Source organism: Microcebus murinus, chromosome 1, assembly GCF_040939455.1.
Source record: "Microcebus murinus isolate Inina chromosome 1, M.murinus_Inina_mat1.0, whole genome shotgun sequence".
Lineage (NCBI taxonomy): Eukaryota > Metazoa > Chordata > Mammalia > Primates > Cheirogaleidae > Microcebus > Microcebus murinus.
Window position 1 is genome coordinate 153,447,702 of NC_134104.1, and position 19,188 is coordinate 153,466,889.

At 37.8% G+C, this 19,188-nt stretch overlaps 1 protein-coding gene across 2 annotated transcripts in view; it reads right to left on the minus strand.

Annotated features, from left to right (window-relative positions):
• Positions 1-19,188, minus strand: part of SMARCC1 (SWI/SNF related BAF chromatin remodeling complex subunit C1) — a 156,052-nt gene that overhangs the window by 80,124 nt on the left and 56,740 nt on the right. For both annotated transcript variants that reach the window (XM_076007163.1, XM_076007160.1), the window contains exons 9-12: positions 14,690-14,815; positions 12,862-12,983; positions 9,295-9,419; positions 6,649-6,708 (exon numbers count right to left, since the gene is read on the minus strand). In XM_076007163.1, the coding sequence (XP_075863278.1) occupies positions 6,649-6,708; positions 9,295-9,419; positions 12,862-12,983; positions 14,690-14,815 (433 nt within the window). The remainder of the gene's footprint in view (positions 1-6,648; positions 6,709-9,294; positions 9,420-12,861; positions 12,984-14,689; positions 14,816-19,188) is intronic.

Consider the following 19,188-nt stretch of genomic DNA (forward strand, 5'->3'; position numbering starts at 1 on the left):
AGGAGTTTGAGGTTGCTGTGAGCTAGGCTGACGCCACGGCACTCACTCTAGCCTGGGAAACAAAGCGAACTCTGTCTCAAAAAAAAAAAAAAAGCTCATTACAAAAGCTGATTGGAAATCTACAGCCTGATGGCCAAATGTGGTCCACTGCCTGTTTATGTATGGAATCTAAAAATTCTGAATGGAATCTGGGACAAATTCCCTGGATATTCCAAGTGAACAGTTTACTGATAAGAAGGACAGTTTACTGTACCTAGACTGTTTATGCAAATAATATGGTTTATGATGAATTATCTGCTTTCACATTGGGGGCCTGGTCAGGCACGGTGACTGTCACCTGTAATCATAGCACTCTGGAAGGCTGACGAAGGAGGACTGCCTGAGGTCAGGAGTTCGAGACCAGCCTGAGCAAGATTGAGACCCTGTCTCTAAAAAATTAGCTGGGCGTTGTGGCACATGGTTGTAGTCCCAGCTACTCGGGAGGCTAAGGCAGAAAAATCACTTGAGCCCAGGAATTTCAGGTTACAGTGAGCTATGATGATGACACTGCACTCTAGCCCGGGCGTCAGAGCAAGACTCTGTCACCAAAAAAGAAGTAAATACATATTGGGAGCCTGGAATTTTGATATGTGCCAGGCAGAGTGTACTTAACATACCCAGCCGCCCAATAAAAACCTTGGGCATGGATGGGCACCCTGATGGGATTCTCTGAAGAGAAATACTGCATATGTTCTGCTGCATTTTCATTGTTGGGGTTAAGTGTACTCTGTGAATCCTCACGAGAGAGCATAATAAAGTCTGCACCCAGACTCTGCCTGTGTCCTTTTCCTTTATGAACTGTTTATCCCATGTAGCTATAATAAATGGTAGCCATCACTACAACTATTTAATATATGCTGAATCACATGATTCCTTGTAGAAAATCTTGAAACCTGAAGATGATCTTGTGGACCTCCCCAGACATGTGAATGAAGTGTGTGTATATGTGTGTGTATTCTAAGAGACAGGATCTCACTATGTTGCCCAGGCTAGCCTCAAACTCCTGGGTTCAAGGAATCCTCCTACCTCAGCCTCCCAAGCAGCTGAGACTACGGGCATGCATCACTATGCTCTGCTGAAGAATGGATTTTATATTTTTTAAAATGGGTGGAAAAAAAAAAAATCAAAGGAAAAGTATTTCATGATACATAAAAATTAGCTAAAATTGAAATTTCAGTGTCCATAAATGAAAGTTTTACTGGAATACTACATAAGCATTTGATTATATATTATCTATGACTGCTTTTGAGCTACAATGGCAAAGCTAATTAGCTATGATAGAGACCATCTAGCCCAGAGTATCAAATATATTTACTGCCCAACCTTTCACAGAAAAGGTATCCCAATCCTCAGAGGATATAAGAAGATAAATAATATTTTAACAGGCAGTAAGGGACTAGCATTCAAACATTCAACTAAATTTTAAAGAGTGCCTACTATGTGCCAGACACTGTCCAAATGCTAAGAACACAATAATGAACAAGGAAAAGTATCAGCCTTTATGGAGTTTACATTCCAGTTAGGAGTGGCATGGGATATAACAAAAATATATCAGATGCTACAAATATTATAAAGAGAATGAAAGTAAAGCAATACATTAGAGAGGGACTGGGTGAGTAGGCCCCCCAGAGCAAGTAAAGAGGGAAGGCTCTCTGAAAAGGTAATATTTACACTGAAACCTGAGAGATTAGAAAGACACAGCATGCATTCTACAGAGAGGAAGCAACCAGATCATAAAGATTCAGGTGGTGATCAGCTTGGTGACTTTATAAAACTGAAAGAAAGCCACTGTGAGCATGAATAAAGGCTGAGAGGAATAAGCACAGCACAACAGCATAGTGCAGTGACACAAAGCATTGGCAATAAAGTTAAGACAGACCAGGACTTGAATGCAGGCTCTGCAACTAAACAGCTAAATACTTGGAAAGAGGTTACTGAACCTCCTGATCTCCATTTCTTCATCAATGAAACACAGCTAACATGGTTTTGTTTTTTTTTTTTGAGACAGAGTCTCACTCTGTTGCCCAGGCTAGAGTGTCGTGGCATCAGCCACGACATTCTAATTCCTCAAATTCCTAAGCTCAAGCAATCCTTCTGCCTCAGCCTCCTGAGTGGCTGGGACTACAGGCATGTGCCATCATGCCCGGCTAATTTTTTCTATATACTTTTAGTTATCCAGCTAATTTCTTTCCTTCCTTCCTTCCTTCCTTCCTTCCTTCCTTCCTTCCTTCCTTCCTTCCTTCCTTCCTTCCTTCCTTCCTTCCTCCCTCCCTCCCTCCCTCCCTCCTTCCTTCCTTCCTTCCTTCCTTCCTTCCTTCCTTCCTCTCTCTTTCTCTCTCTTTCTCTCTTTCTCTCTTTCTCTCTTTCTTTCTTTTTTTTTTTGAGACAAAGTCTCACTCTTGTTGCCCCGGCTAGAGTGCCATGGTGTCAGCCTAGCTCACAGCAACCTCAAACTCCTGGGCACAAGCGATCCTCCTGCCTCAGCCTCCCCAGCAGCTGGGATTACAGGCATGTGCCACCATGCCAGGCTTATTTTTTCTATATATTTTCAGTTGGTCAATTAACTTCTTTCTATTTTTAGTAGAGTCGGGGTCTCGCTCTTGGTCAGGCTGGTCTCAAACGCCTGAGCTCAAAGGATCCACCCGCCTCAGCCTCCCAGAGTGCCAGGATTACAGGCATGAGCCACTGCGCCAAGCCAGCTAACATGGTTTAATAGTGAAGTTCAAACACATGGAGAAAGATACCCAGTGTCATACAATAGAGATCAACACTGACGTTTGATGTGTAAGTTAGGAACAAATAATTACTAACAGGCATAGGGGATTCAGGGTGTGGAAAAATATGTTACTAATTATCAACAAGAGTCCCCCTGTGCATAGAAACTTTTGTTTTAAAAGGAAGTGACTGGCCGGGCGCGGTGGCTCATGCCTGTAATCCTAGCTCTCTGGGAGGCCGAGGCGGGCGGATTGCTCGAGGTCAGGAGTTCGAAACCAGCCTGAGCAAGAGCGAGACCCCCGTCTCTACTATAAATAGAAAGAAATTAATTGGCCAACTAATATATATAGAAAAAATTAGCCGAGCATGGTGGCGCATGCCTGTAGTCCCAGCTACTCGGGAGGCTGAGGCAGCAGGATCGCTTGAGCCCAGGAGTTTGAGGTTGCTGTGAGCTAGGCTGACGCCATGGCACTCACTCTAGCCTGGGCAACAAAGTGAGACTCTGTCTCAAAAAAAAAAAAAAAAAAAAAAAAAAAGGAAGTGACTAACAAATCTAGGTAAGGTTACAAAATATGAAATTTTTCTCCACTGGACATTGGTAAACCACAGGATAATCAACTTCTTCCTAGAAGGTGTTAGTACAACTTAAATGATCTCTCTAGTCAAAGTATACAATTCATTTTTTTAAAGAGATGAGGTCTTGTTATGACACCCATGCTGCAGTGCAGTGGCTTGATCATAGCTCACTGTACCCTCTTACTCCTGGACTCAAGTGATCCTCCCACCTCAGCATCCTGAGCAGCTGGGACTACAGGTGCATGAAACCACACCCAGATAATTTTTTAGATTTTTTTATACAGACAGGGTTCTCACTATGTTACCCAGGCTGGTCTCAGACTTCTGGCCTCAAGAGAACCTCCCACTTGGCCTCCCAAAATGCTGGGATTACAGGCATGAGCCACTGTACCTGGCCACAATTTAATTTTAGTTTGACAAATTTCTGTCCCTGAGGTAGACTTGGTATCTAATGGAAATACACTTCTGATAATACAAAAAGTAGGAGGGACAATCTTCTTGCTTATCCCTAAATGGTAAAATCCATTAAATGTTCTCTTCCTCCTCCAAGACAAGAGCAAACGTGCTCCTAACCGAGCCCCAAGATCTTTTAGAGACCTCAAGAATGAAAAATGGCCTGAGTATATTTGACTAGGTAGCATATAGGCGGAATATGGATCAGTTAAAACAACAAACGGCACTTAGAACAATAATTTACAGTTGCTGGATCACAGTGCCTTTGACAGGGTCCATACCACCACTAATGCAAAAATGAAAGGCCAGGACAATAATTTCACATTTAAACACCCTAATGATCTAGCTATGACTAGTAGCATCTTCAACCATAATAATCCTAAACTTCACCTCACAAAGTGTACAAAAACACAAGCAATTCAAACACTAAGGGAAAATCTCTTACACATAGCACTAAAATTTTTTTGCAGTTAATGTCTCTACCTTTTCACTAGAATTTGCTTCAATTTGACTCCTTTGATAAAGTCTATTATGAGCATACTTTAAATGGTCACCTCATTTTAAAAATGAGGTGACCATTTCTTCAATCTTGTAAAACTACATACTGGCTTTTCAGGATATGTACTCTAAAGAAATAACCAATGCATAATTTAATTTATACCCTATTTGGTTGTTTATGAAGTTTTCATGTATTTTACTTCCACATGTGATACAATCTCTACTATTCTGTTTAATTCTCCCAATTGTAGAGTACTATGCCTTAATCTTTTCACCATATCACATTAATGGAAATATAAAATAAAAGACTGTTTATAATTAGCTTTTTTGTTTTTGTTGTTTTCTTTTCTTTCTTTTTTTTTTTTCTGAGACAGAGTTTTACTCTGTTGCCTGGGCTAGAGTGCCATGGCATTAGTTTAGCTCACAACAACCTCAAACTCCTGGGTTCAAGCAATCTTCAGGCCTTAGGCTCCTGAGTAGCTAGGACTACAGGCATGTGACACCATGCCCAGCTAATTTTTTCTATGTTTAGTTGTCCAGCTAATGTCTTTCTATTTTCAGTAGAGATGGAGTCTTACTCTTGCTGAGGCTGGTCTTGAACTCCTGACCTGAATCGATCCTCCCACCTCAGCCGCCCAGAGTACTAGGATTATAGGCATGAGCCACCATGCCTGGCCAGTTTTTACTTTCTTGGAATGGATTCAGTAGCTAAGTAACAGTTACACAATCAGCAATATAAATTTATGGAGAACGTAAATTACCAATAGTTATTCCAGATCTACATTCTATTAAATTAATAATGTTGATATAATTAAGATAGAAATGTTTTGACAGAATTTCTTCTTTTTCACTTATTTTATTGACCTAACATTTCCTTTATATTAACTGTAAGACAATTTTGTGCTTCTCCTTTTGATGTAAAAATAGGATCATCTGTTGATGTTTAAAGAAAGGTTGTAAGTCAAGAAATATAGGATGCTTTCAATAAAATGAAATAGAAAAACTCTCCTAAATACCCATTCATATATGCCATCAAGATTACTACAATTTATTCAGATATAGAATTCTCTTAACTAGAATAAACTGAAGTCTCATCTTCCACGTAAGGCGATCTTGAAAATCTCTTTTAGGTCTAAAATTCAATAATGTCCAAAATTTAGTGTATACTGAAACCAAGTTCTCCTTTGATTTTTACAACTGAAGAAAAGTAATCAAGAGTATTATTCCATCTACAACTCTGAGGAATAAAGATCTTTAAAAGCACCCATATTGTTTTTTAAGTAGAACAAATGGCTATACTTCTCTTTTCTATCCTCCTGCAAAATCACCTGAGAATTATACCTTACTTGTCAATATACTCCACGAGTTGGAAATACTAAGAAAGGATGATGTGATTCTCATTTTATAGTCCTTAGAAACTTTAGCTTGGCTTACAAAGTTATAACACTCAACAGATTTTTGTTCTAAAGATGTAAATCAATTTACACATATATTGTAAAACAAATATTCCAAAGCAATTTTAAAAAGTACTTCAATTAGAACTGTTTCTTTAAAATTCAGATATTATAATTCAAGTATAATATTACCATCTTTGCTAGTTTGTAGGAAAACACCATATTCTAAGAGGCGAAGATCACTAACTATAAACAATGGATCATAGCAAATTAACTTTCCTAACACGGTAACAAACCAAATTAAAATGGTACTAAAAGTGGCCACAGTTAATATCTTGTAGTGGTAAGCATAGCAACTGGGTCTGGTGTAGTGGCTTCAGCCTATAATCCCATCTACTTAGGAAGATGAGGTGGAAGGATCACAGGAAGCCAAGAGTTTGAGATAAGCCTGGGCAACAGTCAGACCTTGTCTCCAAAAAAAAAAAAAATGAGGCTGGGCATGGTGGCTCATGCTTGTAATCCCAGCACTTCAGGAAGCTGAGGGAGGAGGACTGCTTAAGACTAGGTGTTTAAAAACAGACTGGGTAATACAATAAAAGTAAAAATTAGCTGGGTGTGGTGGTATGCACCTGGAGTCTCAGCTACTCAGGAGGCTGAGGCCTAAGGATTACATGAGCCCAGGAGACCGAGGCTATGTGAGCTATGATCATTCAAGACCCATCTCTGGGAAAAAAAAAAGAAGCCTATGCCTAACCATAGTAGAATGAGGTGGCACTGAGGTACAATCACACCACTGCATTTCAGCATGGCAACAGCCTGTCTCTAAAGGACAATTAAAAAAATAGAGAAGGAAGTATAAAAACATAAAGCATAGCAACTGAAAGCAACAACTCTCAGTAAAAAACAGAATATCAGAGGAACTGATATACTCGAGAAAAAACACAAACCTATATATAGATCTTTTGGTACTTACCTAGATCTGCTACAGTTCCTCCTTTAACAGGTGTATTTTCACTATCTTTCTTTGGGTTCACTAGGGAAAAAACAGAATAAAGTTTTAGGGAGAAAGATCTGCTTGTTTTTAAGAAAAAAACAGAATGGAACATGACTAAAAAATACAAGCATCTACTGCAACTCCAACACCATTAACTGCTCACCTCCATGTAAAAACCACAAGCCCACCTGTGAAACATTTACATTTCACCTAAGAGATTATATCCTGTAATTAATTACCCAGATATTAATATATTTTCATCATGAAAGTAAACAATATGGCAATATTCAAAACAAAACATGAAAAGAACCTTTCAATCCTTTCCCTAAGTTTCTTATAGAGTTTTTTGTGCATTTGATTCCCATTTATGTGCCATTCATTCATTCAGATAGATAAATTAAGGAAGAACTACTCACCCACATGGACATTAAAATATATCCTGAGGGTGTTTTTTGTTTTTTTTTTTGAGACAGAGTCTCGCTTTGTTGCACAGGCTAGAGTGAGTGCCGTGGCGTCAGCCTCGCTCACAGCAACCTCAAACTCCTGGGCTCAAGCAATCCTGCTGCCTCAGCCTCCCGAGTAGCTAGGACTACAGGCATGCGCCACCACGCCCGGCTAATTTTATATATATATATTAGTTGGCCAATTAATTTCTTTCTATTTATAGTAGAGACGGGATCTTGCTCTTGCTCAGGCTGGTTTTGAACTCCTGACCTCGAGCAATCCACCCGCCTCGGCCTCCCAGAGTGCTAGGATTACAGGCTTGAGCCACAGCGCCCGGCCTTATCCTGAGGGTTTTAAAATCCTGTCAATCTAAATGTTACTTGTAGTGTGTCTATGCTTTAGCACTCACTTTTTTCATGGAACAGTGTACCTTTGTGATATTCCCACGAAAGAACTTCGAGGAACATTACATCTCTTTCATTTTTAACAGGTCCACTCTGTTCATGAGTAAACAGTAAGTTAACTAGCCCTATGCACTGATGGGAACTAAGTTTACTTTCAATATTTTAAGCTGCTCTTTAACACTCTAATTATTGTTGTGTGAGCATGTAATTATTTAAGATGGACTCTGACAATAAAAACTGCAGCTGGATGTAAACATTTTAAAACTTAAGACTCAGCCAAACTGTATTAAGTGACTTCATTAATTTACACTCCCACTAATATCATTTGATAGTACCAATTTACTAAAAACATTTACTCTTCTCCATCTACCTTTAAAGTTTTAAAAATCTGATGGATGGGCCAGGCATGGTGGCTCACACCTGTAACCCTGGCACTCTGGGAGGCTGAGGCGGGAGGATTGCTCAAGGTCAGGAGTTCGAAACCAGCCTGAGCAAGAGTGAGACCCTGTCTCTACTATAAATAGAAAGAAATTAATTAGCGAACTAATATATAGAGAGAAAATTAGCCGGGCATGGTGGCGCATGCCTGTAGTCCCAGCTACTCGGGAGGCTGACGCAGCAGGATTGCTTGAGCCCAGGAGATTGAGGTTGCTGTGAGTTAGGCTGACACTACGGCACTCACTCTAGCCTGGATAACAAAGCGAGACTCTGTCTCAAAAATAAATAAATAAATAAAATAAAAATCTGATGGATGAAAACAGTTATTTTAATAATTTATATACCCTTGGTTAAGTGAGGTTGACCATCTTTTCACACACTTATTGGCCCTATATTTCTGAAAAATTACCAGTAGGTAATACTTTGCCCTGTACTTTATGAGATCTAAAATTTTTACACATATTTAAGATTCTAATCCTTCATTTGTTAAAAGACTAAACAAATATCTTCTCCCAGGGTAACATTTGATGAAACTATTAAGTTTCTTATATTTTTACCTCAATAAGATAATAGTGATTCTAAATAGATAAGCTAATCAATGTTTATGTTCCCCCCCAAAAACCCCAATCACAATGTAATGGTATTTGGAGGTGGGGCCTTTGGAAAATGATTGTGTCATGAGAATGAGCATTGTAGTGTATCATTTATGACCCACTCCTGTAAAGATGAGTAGGGATGGAACATAAGTTAATAAAGTAAATGCCTGTCATATGTCTTTTCCTTTCGGAGTGTGCTGGAGCTTATTTTTCAAAACGTTACCACAGTTTCACTGGGGACAAAAACATCTAATGGTCGATTAGGAAAAAAAAAAAGCACTTTATGAATATTTAAAGTACAATTTAAGCTTCATTACAGTAAACAGAAGTTAGGCTTCTTGAGGTTCATCATACTTAACAGACAAAATTTATTACCAGAGCTCTTCAAATTTGCATTTACATAAACCAATGCCTAGATATCTGAACAAGTATTGTACACAAATATGTATTCCACTTTTTCATATGAATATTGATTCTGTTGAAATTTAAAATTAATAAATTTTAAATGTTACTAAATTTAGAGAATGTTTTGGTTGCAGTATGTTTTCTCAATAAAGGGGTAGGCAAAAGTATATCAAGTTATTGAGAAAGAGGAAATTTCAAAAAAGTTAACCTTAAAAGGTAGAATCTATTCATATTTGAAAGCTGAGAACTGTGGACTCACAGCAATAAGTGAATCATCCCATGGAACTGCTGAGAATTATTAAATTATGTCTAACACTCTTATGTAGAAGAATACAAACCATTTTTGGGAAGTACTACTTCCTCTATATTGGGTACAGGTGTTGGGTCCTCCATATCCTTGGTGAGATCTTCCTGCTCATCTTCCTCTTTCTGACTTCTGCGCTTCCCATAAAGACTAGCTTGGCTAAAACATAAAAGGTACAGAAAATATAAACAAGATTGATTATACCTACTTATAGCAAACAATTTCTGAGGCTCCACCTTCATTATTACTATTATTCTACTGAATAGAATCTACTCTCACAATCACCTTAAAAGACAAAGAATAATCAAATGAAATAGACAAACTCCACAAATTACATATAACCAGCCAAAAAAATGAAAATAAAAGTTAATGGACATAAGAAATGGGCACATGGGCCGGGCGCTGTGGCTCACGCCTGTAATCCTAGCTCTTGGGAGGCCGAGGCGGGCGGATTGCTCAAGGTCAGGAGTTCAAAACCAGCCTGAGCAAGAGCGAGACCCCGTCTCTACTATAAACAGAAAGAAATTAATTGGCCAACTGATATATATATATAAAAAATTAGCCGGGCATAGTGGCACATGCCTGTAGTCCCAGCTACTCGGGAGGCTGAGGCAGAAGGATCACTCGAGCCCAGGAGTTTGAGGTTGCTGTGAGCTAGGCTGACGCCACGGCACTCACTCTAGCCTGGACAACAAAGTGAGACTCTGTCTCAAAAAAAAAAAATAAATAAATAAATAAAAAATAAAAAAATAAAAATAAAAAAAAAAGAAATGGGCACATGGCCAGCACGGTGGCGCACACCTGTAATTCTGGCACTCTGGGAGGCCGAGGTGGGCAGACTGTTCGAGATCAGGATCTCTACTATAAATAGAAAGAAATTAATTGGCTAACTAACATACATATATAGAAAAAATTAGCCAGGCATAGTGGCGCATGCTTGTAGTCCCAGCTACTCGGGAGGCTGAGGCAGCAAGATTGCTTGAGCCCAGGAGTTTGAGGTTGCTGTGAGCTAGGCTGACGCCACGGCACTCACTCTAGCCTAGGGAACAAAGCGAGACTCTGTTATTCATAAATAAATAAATAAATAAGTAAATAAAATGGGCACTAAATAAATAAATAAAATGGGCACAGAAATCCTACTACTCAAATTGCAGATAGTCTAACAAAAGGGCTTAAATTAGTGTAAGAAAATAACATCTAAGTAACTACAATATATATTCTCTCTCAAATTATAAATAATCACCTACATAAGAAATTTTCTTGAGGGAGGGGGAAAAAAAGAAATTTTCACAAAGAAATGTGAAACTGTATTTTCCTGCCTCTTTGTATAATTCAATCAGGAACTACAAAGAAGAATCACTTAATATGGTACCCTTTTTGTTAAATAAAAATTGTCATTTCTCTGTCACCAAAAATTCAATCAAATTATTATGTATTTTTAAAACCAATATATGCCTTACCTTGAAGAATAACAAGGTATACAGGACAAAAATCATTACCTACCTCACATAACATACTGCATATCAATACAGAAATACAAAACATTGTATTTCAATATACAGAAATAAATAAAAGTACCAAGAAAATACATCACAGAGAAGGAGTTTATAGTGACTGAAGGTGAAGGTTAAGCTGAACCTTCAGAATCGTGTAACAATTCACTAAGAAGCAGACAATTTCAGGATCAAGAGTAAACGAATGAAGCCATAAAAAAGAAAAAACTCATTTTGGGAAGTAATGGGTAGTAATCTAGAGTACACTGACAAGTAAAAGTGGGAATTGAGAAAGAGGTGACTGAAACAGCATGCTGACCCAGACTGAGTCCAGCACTGCAGAGAGAATGCTCAAAGATCTCTCTGAGGAACAATACATTGGTTACATTAGGATAAGGTACATAAGGTAAAATGTTTTATGTTCCAAATAAAAATTAGATGAGGATTTTTTTAATAAAGCCTATAAACCGAAAGGTGGCAGGGAGATAAAATACTTAAAAAGGGAAGAAAAAATAAATGGAAGACAAATAAAACAAAGGTTAAGAAAACAGATTTCAGCATGTTTTGATTAATACATCATTCTAAGAAGAAACAAAATAAGAAAAGGCCTGGTGATTAGAAGGCAAATATATTCAATATAGTACACGCATACATCTATTTTAGGAACCTCAATCTGATAGGCTTTTTAATCAAGGTAGAGGGTAAATGCCACCACTATGAACTCATGAGCCTCCTAGACATCACATCTTGGTTCAATAACCATTAGCTTCCTGGTGCCCCATTTCAGCTCCTGAGTGGGAAAAGTATCTGATTTCAGGCCCAAGTACATTTGGAAAAAGTGGTATGGCTTTCCTCGCAAAGATCTCAAGTAGTTCTTAAATCTTTGAACATAAACAGCAAAATTCAGAATAGAAATTTTAAAAATAAGGTTACTCCCAATAACTTCAATGAAAAATCTATTTTTATGGTTTTAATTTTTATGTTACAATACATATGGCTTATTAAAATAACAACATATTTTTTACGGCTGTGACTGGCTCATTAATATTATATATGAAATGAAGAGGTTTTTAAACATCCCTAAAGGCTTCTATGAATGATTAAGAATGTCTCTAATAACTCTACCCTTCAGGGAATGAATAACATAACTGGAAGGCATATTTAGGGGAAAGAAATGCCAATTCGGCTAGAGAGGAGAGTCTATATAAGAAAGCTTATTTATATAGGACAGAAGATGCCAAGTACATCTTCAAAGTCCAGGCAACAGCCAGGAATTTAACGTATTTACTATCAAATGAAAATAATCAATTTTGTCAGTTGTTTTATCACAAAGACCAAACTATAACCTTTGTAAAATTATGTAAAAAATATTTTCAGGCCAGGTGCGGTGGCTCACACCTGTAATCCTAGCATTCTGGAAGGTTGAGGCATCGCTTGAGCTCAGGAGTTTGAGGCTGCTATGAACTAGGTTGACTCCATGGCACTCTAGCCCAGGCAACAGAGCAAGACTCTGTCTCAAAATAAAAAAAAATTGAGCTGAGAAAATCTAAACTTATTAAGTATCTATATAATAAATTATTAAGTACTATCTACATTTTATTAAATATATACTTAAGACCAGGCACCATGCAAAGGCTTTAAATTCTCATTTTATCCCACAACGACCTATTCAGTAGAAACCATAATCCTCACTCAACCAAGGCTCACTAAGTACGAACAGCCCTGAACACAGCACTATGCTAACATGCCGTGAAGAATGTGAAATAGCCACAGGTTTATCTTTCCAGTCAATTTGATCCAAATTAGATGATAAAATCAGAGAAAGAGACATTAACCATGGCAAATATATTTCTTGAAATTTTTGCTAGCCATGCTTCTCTTTATATATTGAGATATAAAAAAAGATTATATTCAGGGTAGCTTTGTATAAATACAACGTAAGACATCTGTAAGATAATATCCCATAAAAAAAACAAGCTGTCCAAGCAAAAGATTTCCAACAAAGTCAAAGTACAACTTACTTTCAGCAAAACTTCCAATTTAAATATAAAAATCTAGAAAGCCCTCTGGAGTTTGTTTAAATGATTTTTGAATCATGTAGTTCTTACCCTTTCTTCCCACTCTTCTTTCGTGATTCTGTGGGTGTGGGAGGGGGAGGTGAAGGCGAATGTTTTCTCTTTCGAGCATTAGCTGATGCTTTTCTATCTCTTCTCTCTGGACTTCTGACTGGCTAGGAAAAAGTAAATGGAAATAAATATCAACCAGCTTTGCTGACTCCACAGTTGCTACAAACCCTGTCTAAAGGTGAGTTTCCAAAAAGACAGCAGAGGCCGAGGTGGGCGGATTGCTTGAGGTCATGAGTTCAAAACTAGCCTGAGCAAGAGCGAGACCCCGTCTCTACTATAAATAGAAAGAAATTAACTGGCCAACTAATATACATAGAAAAAATTAGCCGGGCATGGTGGCGCATGCCTGTAGTCCCAGCTTCTCAGGAGGATCACCTGAGCCCAGGAGTTTGAGGTTGCTGTGAGCTAGGCTGACGCCACGGCACTCACTCTAGCGTGGGCAACAAAGCGAGATTCTGTCTCAAAAAAAAAAAAAAAAGAAAAAAAGAAAAGTTCCATACTAGTGACTTTAATCTTGAAAACAAGCCAAGTGGGTGACCTGAAACCAAGGTGGATAATGATCAGCTGAAAGCAGACCATGGTGGATAATGATCAGCTGAAAGCTGTAGTGAAAGCAAATCCATTTCTACCTATGTGTGAATTAGCAGCAAGGACTGACGTTACTATTCCAACAATATTGGACCATGTGAAACAAATGGGAAAGGTCAAGAAGCTGGATAGATGGATTCCACGTGAATTAAAAAAGCATCAAAAGAGAAATCACCTGGAAGCTTGCCTTTCTTTGCTGTTATATCACAAAGGTAAACCATTTCTACATCGTAGTTACATGTGATGAAAAATGGATCCTTTTTGACAATCACAAGCCTTCGGCACAATGGCGAAATAAAGTGCCAAAACAGAGTCCAAAACCAAATATTCATCAGAAAACAGCTAATGGTGTCTGTTTGGCAGTCCAGCACTTGTATTATCCACTACAGCTTCATGAAACCTGGTAATCGATTACAGTAGATGTGTACTGCAACCAAATGGACAAAATAATGAGAATGCTTATGATAAAACAGCTGAGATTGGTCAATAGAGATAGGCCAATCCTCTTGGAAGACAATGCTCAACCACATGTCACACAAACAACGCTGTTCAAACTACAGAGACTAGACTTGGAAACTCCTCTGTCATCCACTATATTCACCAGACCTTGAACCAACTGACTACCACTTCTTCCAGGCTTTGGACTACTTCTTGCAAGGAAAAATATTCAATTCTCAACAAGCTGTGGAAAATGCCTTTTGCGATTTCATTGCCACTCACTTTCCACGCTTCTTCAGTGCTGGCATAAACAAAACTGTGTTGATAGTTTAGGTGCATGCTTTCATAAATTGTTTGAGATACAATAAACTTCTGATTTGAAATTGGACATTTCATATTTAATGGCCTAGTATTAAGCAAATGAGCTTCCTTTAGAAAAACCAACTAAATAAAATTCTACTGTGATATTTAGCATATATTAATACAATCAAAATTCAGATCTAGTGGACAAAATCAGCTTTACCACTTGCCATACTGCATGGGCCACTTTAAATCTTAATGACACTTTGAGATTTTCATGCCCTTTTTGGAGGGGATGCCAGCTTTTTAGATGGTTATTACTGTCACTTAGGAATTTTAACATGTACTTGGATGACTCATGTACCTTGGCTTGTATGTGACAGTTTATCAATAAAAATTTGGCAACATTTAGGTCCATAAAGAAGAAACACCTAAAAAAGAAGAAGAAACATCTAGTAGTGAGAAACAGTGTCAAACAAAATACCTCTTCATTCTTTGTTGAAATTCGCTGACGAAAACTCACAGGCTTCCTGTTCTCATCCACCTCATAATCCTCCTCATTCATCCATTCATTGAAAATATCAGTGTCCAAAATCCATTTCACATGAACCTAAAACCACATCAAAGGATACTGTCATAAATAATAAAATCACTAAAGTTTTCAAAGTATTCAAAAGGAATTGATTTTTTATATTCAATGGGTCAAATGTGTAAAATGATTAAAAATGTACTACTAGGAATGATATGTAAGTTGCAACAATTTCTAATTGCATGTCTTTTATGGAGTAGAAAGGACATAAAAGCATCACTGATTTGGCTTAGGCTGAGATTTTGATAGCTAAGACTATCAAACTTGTAAATCATTTTGTCTTTATCGTCATGAAAATTACTGATAAAAACATTCAGTAGTGCACAGCTGAAGTTAGTTATTGCTTTAGGTACAAAGGATGTCTCTAGGTATAGGGTAATCATTTTAGGTAATGATGAAAGAGAACATTTACAGACACTTATCACCCAGCCCTATCAAGTACACATGGTACTCTACCAAGAACATTTGAGGGATAGCAAAGGTCGAGATGGGGGTGAGAAAGTGAGAGTCAGATGCTGGGTTATTACCACACCTTTATATGGCCACTTTTCTTGTTTTAGCCAATGCTTCTAAGAGCAAAAAAATGAAGGGTTCTCTGGATAGATGTACATTTATAAAAATATATATAGATAGAGACAGGAAGTTAAACCAAAGACCTAGGGAATACAATATTCCATTTTATCCAACACTACTCTTCAAGGGGGGTACAAATGGAATTTGGCACTAGACAGTTCTCCCCTGTATGAGACTGCTGTTCTCATCTGAAGTCATGAGGGAATTTGGGCTGCAGGGTATGCAATGAATATGAATATGCTGCATTAAGAACCAATTATAACTATGCGGCCTTCCTATAACATTGTAAAAACAAGATACACCGTGGCAATCACTAGATGACAATATGAACTGCCTAATAAAAAAATTTTGTCAGCCAGGTGCAATGGCTTATGCCTATCATCCTAGTACTTTAGGAGGCTGAGGTGGAAGGAACAAATGAGGTCAGGAGTTCAAGACCATCCCAAGCAAGAGTGAAACCCTGTCCCTACAAAAAATGGAAAATTAGCTGGGCATGGTGGTACACGCCGAGTCTCAGCTACTTGGGAAAATGAGGCACGAGGATGCCTTGAGCCCAGGAGTTTGAGGTTGCAGTGAGCTATGATGATGACACTGCACTCTAGCCAGGATTACAAAGTGAGATCCTGTCTCCAAAAAAATATACAGTTTGTCAATCTCTGTCCCAAATGCCCATTTTTTAAAAATAAAAAAGGGTTCCTCAATTGGTTATTTGGACTAAAGCCTTTCACGTACCCTGATTTAAGAATGAGAGTCCTCTGACTACATACCTCCTCTCCTTTGAAAACTACGGTTACACAGTAATGTACAAAAATACACAATTAATGCCCTGTCAAAAGGACCTTCAATAATGTACCTGAAAAGACTTGTGAATATACAGATTATGGGAAGATTATATAAATAAAGCACATGAAAAACCTCAAGCTAATTAGAAAAAGAAAATATGACTGTGCTAAAAGAGTTGAATAACTCAGTGATAGTTTAGAAAATAAATGTCAGGCCGGGCGAGGTGGCTCACGCCTGTAATCCTAGCACTCTGGGAGGCCAAGGCGGGCGGATTGCTCAAGGTCAGGAGTTTGAAACCAGCCTGAGCAAGAGTGAGACCCTGTCTCTACTATAAATAGAAAGAAATTAATTGGCCAACTAATATATATAGAAAAAAAATTAGCCGGGCATGGCAGCACATGCCTGTAGTCCCAGCTACTCGGGAGACTGAGGCAGAAGGATTGCTTGAGCCCAGGAGTTTGAAGTTGCTGTGAGCTAGGCTGATGCTATGGCACTCACTCTAGCCTGTACAAAAAAGCGAGACTCTGTCTCAAAAAAAAAAAATGTCAGACAAAATAGTGTTTTCCAAACTATGGGAAAAGTATATATATATATATATATATATATATATATATATATATATATATATATATATATATATATAAAGTGTATATATATATAAAGTGTATATATGTGTATATATATATATAGTTTAAAAAATTTCAAAGAGCAGAATATTCACATTGTATATCCTTTTATTATTCAGAAATCCTTGGAAGAGATCTCTGAAGAAAGTTAGAATAGGGCCGGGCATAGCGTCTGACGCCTATAATCCTAGCACTCTGGGAGGCCGAGGCAGGAGGATGGCTCAAGGTCAGGAGTTCGAAACGAGCCTGAGCAAGAGCGAGACTCCATATCTACTAAAAATAAAAAGAAATCATCTGGACAACTAAAAATATATTGAAAAATATTAGCCAGGCATGGTGGCACATGCTTGTAGTCCCAGCTACTCGGGAGACTGGTTGCTTGAGCCTAGGAGTTTGAGGTTGCTGTGCGCCAGGCTGACGCCATGGCACTCTAGCCTGGGCAACAGAGTGAGACTGTCTCAAAAAAAAACGTAAGTTAGAACAGAATGTGACACCTATCAATTGTTTGTGCCAGGCAACGTGCTGAATACCTTACATACATGATTTTATTTAATCCTAAAATTGTTGAAATAATGCTCCAGCTTTCCAAATCAGCAAATTGGGGCAAACAGTTTTAGCTGTTGCCCAGTTACACACCTAACTGGAGGCAAAGCTTGGATTTGCACTGAATTCTGTCTTTAAGCCCTATATTGTATTATCTCACTCACAAAAAACACCTGGTATCAAAATAATATAATATGACATGTCCTTGAGTAAAACTAACTTCAGGAGCCTAGTTTTCCTTACAATAAAATGACACACAATAAGCTCTATAATCAATCCTCATCGTAAACTTCTGCCACTATGATCTTCAGGGAAATAAACTTCTACAAATCCTTCAGTGGTCCATCACAGTATTATATAGCTCATGAGTCATATGGTTTAACTGTTTTAATCTACATTTTTCCCAAGTAACAACTTAATTTGTTCTGACTAGACAGATGTTGAACATACCTCATTTGACTACACTCAAATATATTATATGTGTTTGAAATTGTTAAGCCACCTTAGAAGCTGAGTAGTTCTGACAATACATACATGATTCAAATTTTTTAAGTTTTCAGTAAGAGATTGGTTTGGATGTAACCTCTTAGACGACATTTAACCATAGTTTCTTTAAATTTTGTTTTCAGGTTTTTTTAAACCATTGAAGGTAATGGGACAATACATATAGAAGGGGCCGGCAAACTTTTTCTTATGGGGCAATATGTTTAGAAGCGGTTTCGAAACATTTTCTTAAAATGTCAGATAGTAAATTTAAGAAGTGCAAACCATGTAGTCTCTGTCTCAACTATTCAATGCTGCTGCTATACTGCAAAGCATCAACTAACAATACATAAATCAATGTGGATGTGTTGCAATAAAATTTTATGTACAAAAACAGGTGGTTAGCTCATAGGTTATAATTTGCCAACCTCTGTATGACTGTAGTTAATTTATCCAATTGACATTCCATATGTAAAATTTCAGGGAAAAAAATTCTCCAAAAACGTACCTTACTAATATGATCATTCCGTAATAAATGCAGTGTGAAGAAAATTATGTAACTTTAAGTGTTTAATTATACAACTAAATGGGGAGATAAATCTCATCCACACAGGAGATTCAATATTAAGATTTTGTTTTTCTCAAAACTGATCTATAAACTCAATTTAATTTCAATCAAAATCTCAATGAGTTTATCTGTTTTATATGGACCATGACATGCTGATTCTAAAATTTATAAAAACGGCAAAGAAGCAAAATGCCACTAAAGAAAAAAAAGGTATTATCTACACAGGAACACAACCAATAAAATCATTAATAGAGTCCATGAACACAGCACTACATATATAAAAATGTGATGCAACTGACACAGACTGGTGGGGAAAAGACTCCAGCTTCAATATTTTTCCTCCTTCAAGAGACAGTTGATGAAGTACCATTTAGACGAAAAAAATTATTTTCCTATATACCATATGTAAAAAAACAATGCCTGTTGGAAGCGATAGTGACATATAAAGAAAACCAATGCCACAAAGATTAAAGATCTATATATATAAGGCAAAACTAAAAAACCTTTAGCAGATGATGTAAGAGAATATTGTGATGAGCTCAGGATTAGAAAACAAAAAGAGGCCGGGCGTGGTGGCTCACGCCTGTAATCCTAGCACTCTGGGAGGCTGAAGCGGGCGGATTGCTCCAGGTCAGGAGTTCGAAACTAGTCTGAGCAAGAGCGAGACCCCGTCTCTACTATGAATAGAAAGCAATTAATTGGCCAACTAATATATATAAAGAAAAAATTAGCCGGGCATGGTGGCACATGCCTGTAGTCCCAGCTACTTGGGAGGCTGAGGCAGGAGGATCGCTTGAGCCCAGGAGTTTGAGGTTGTT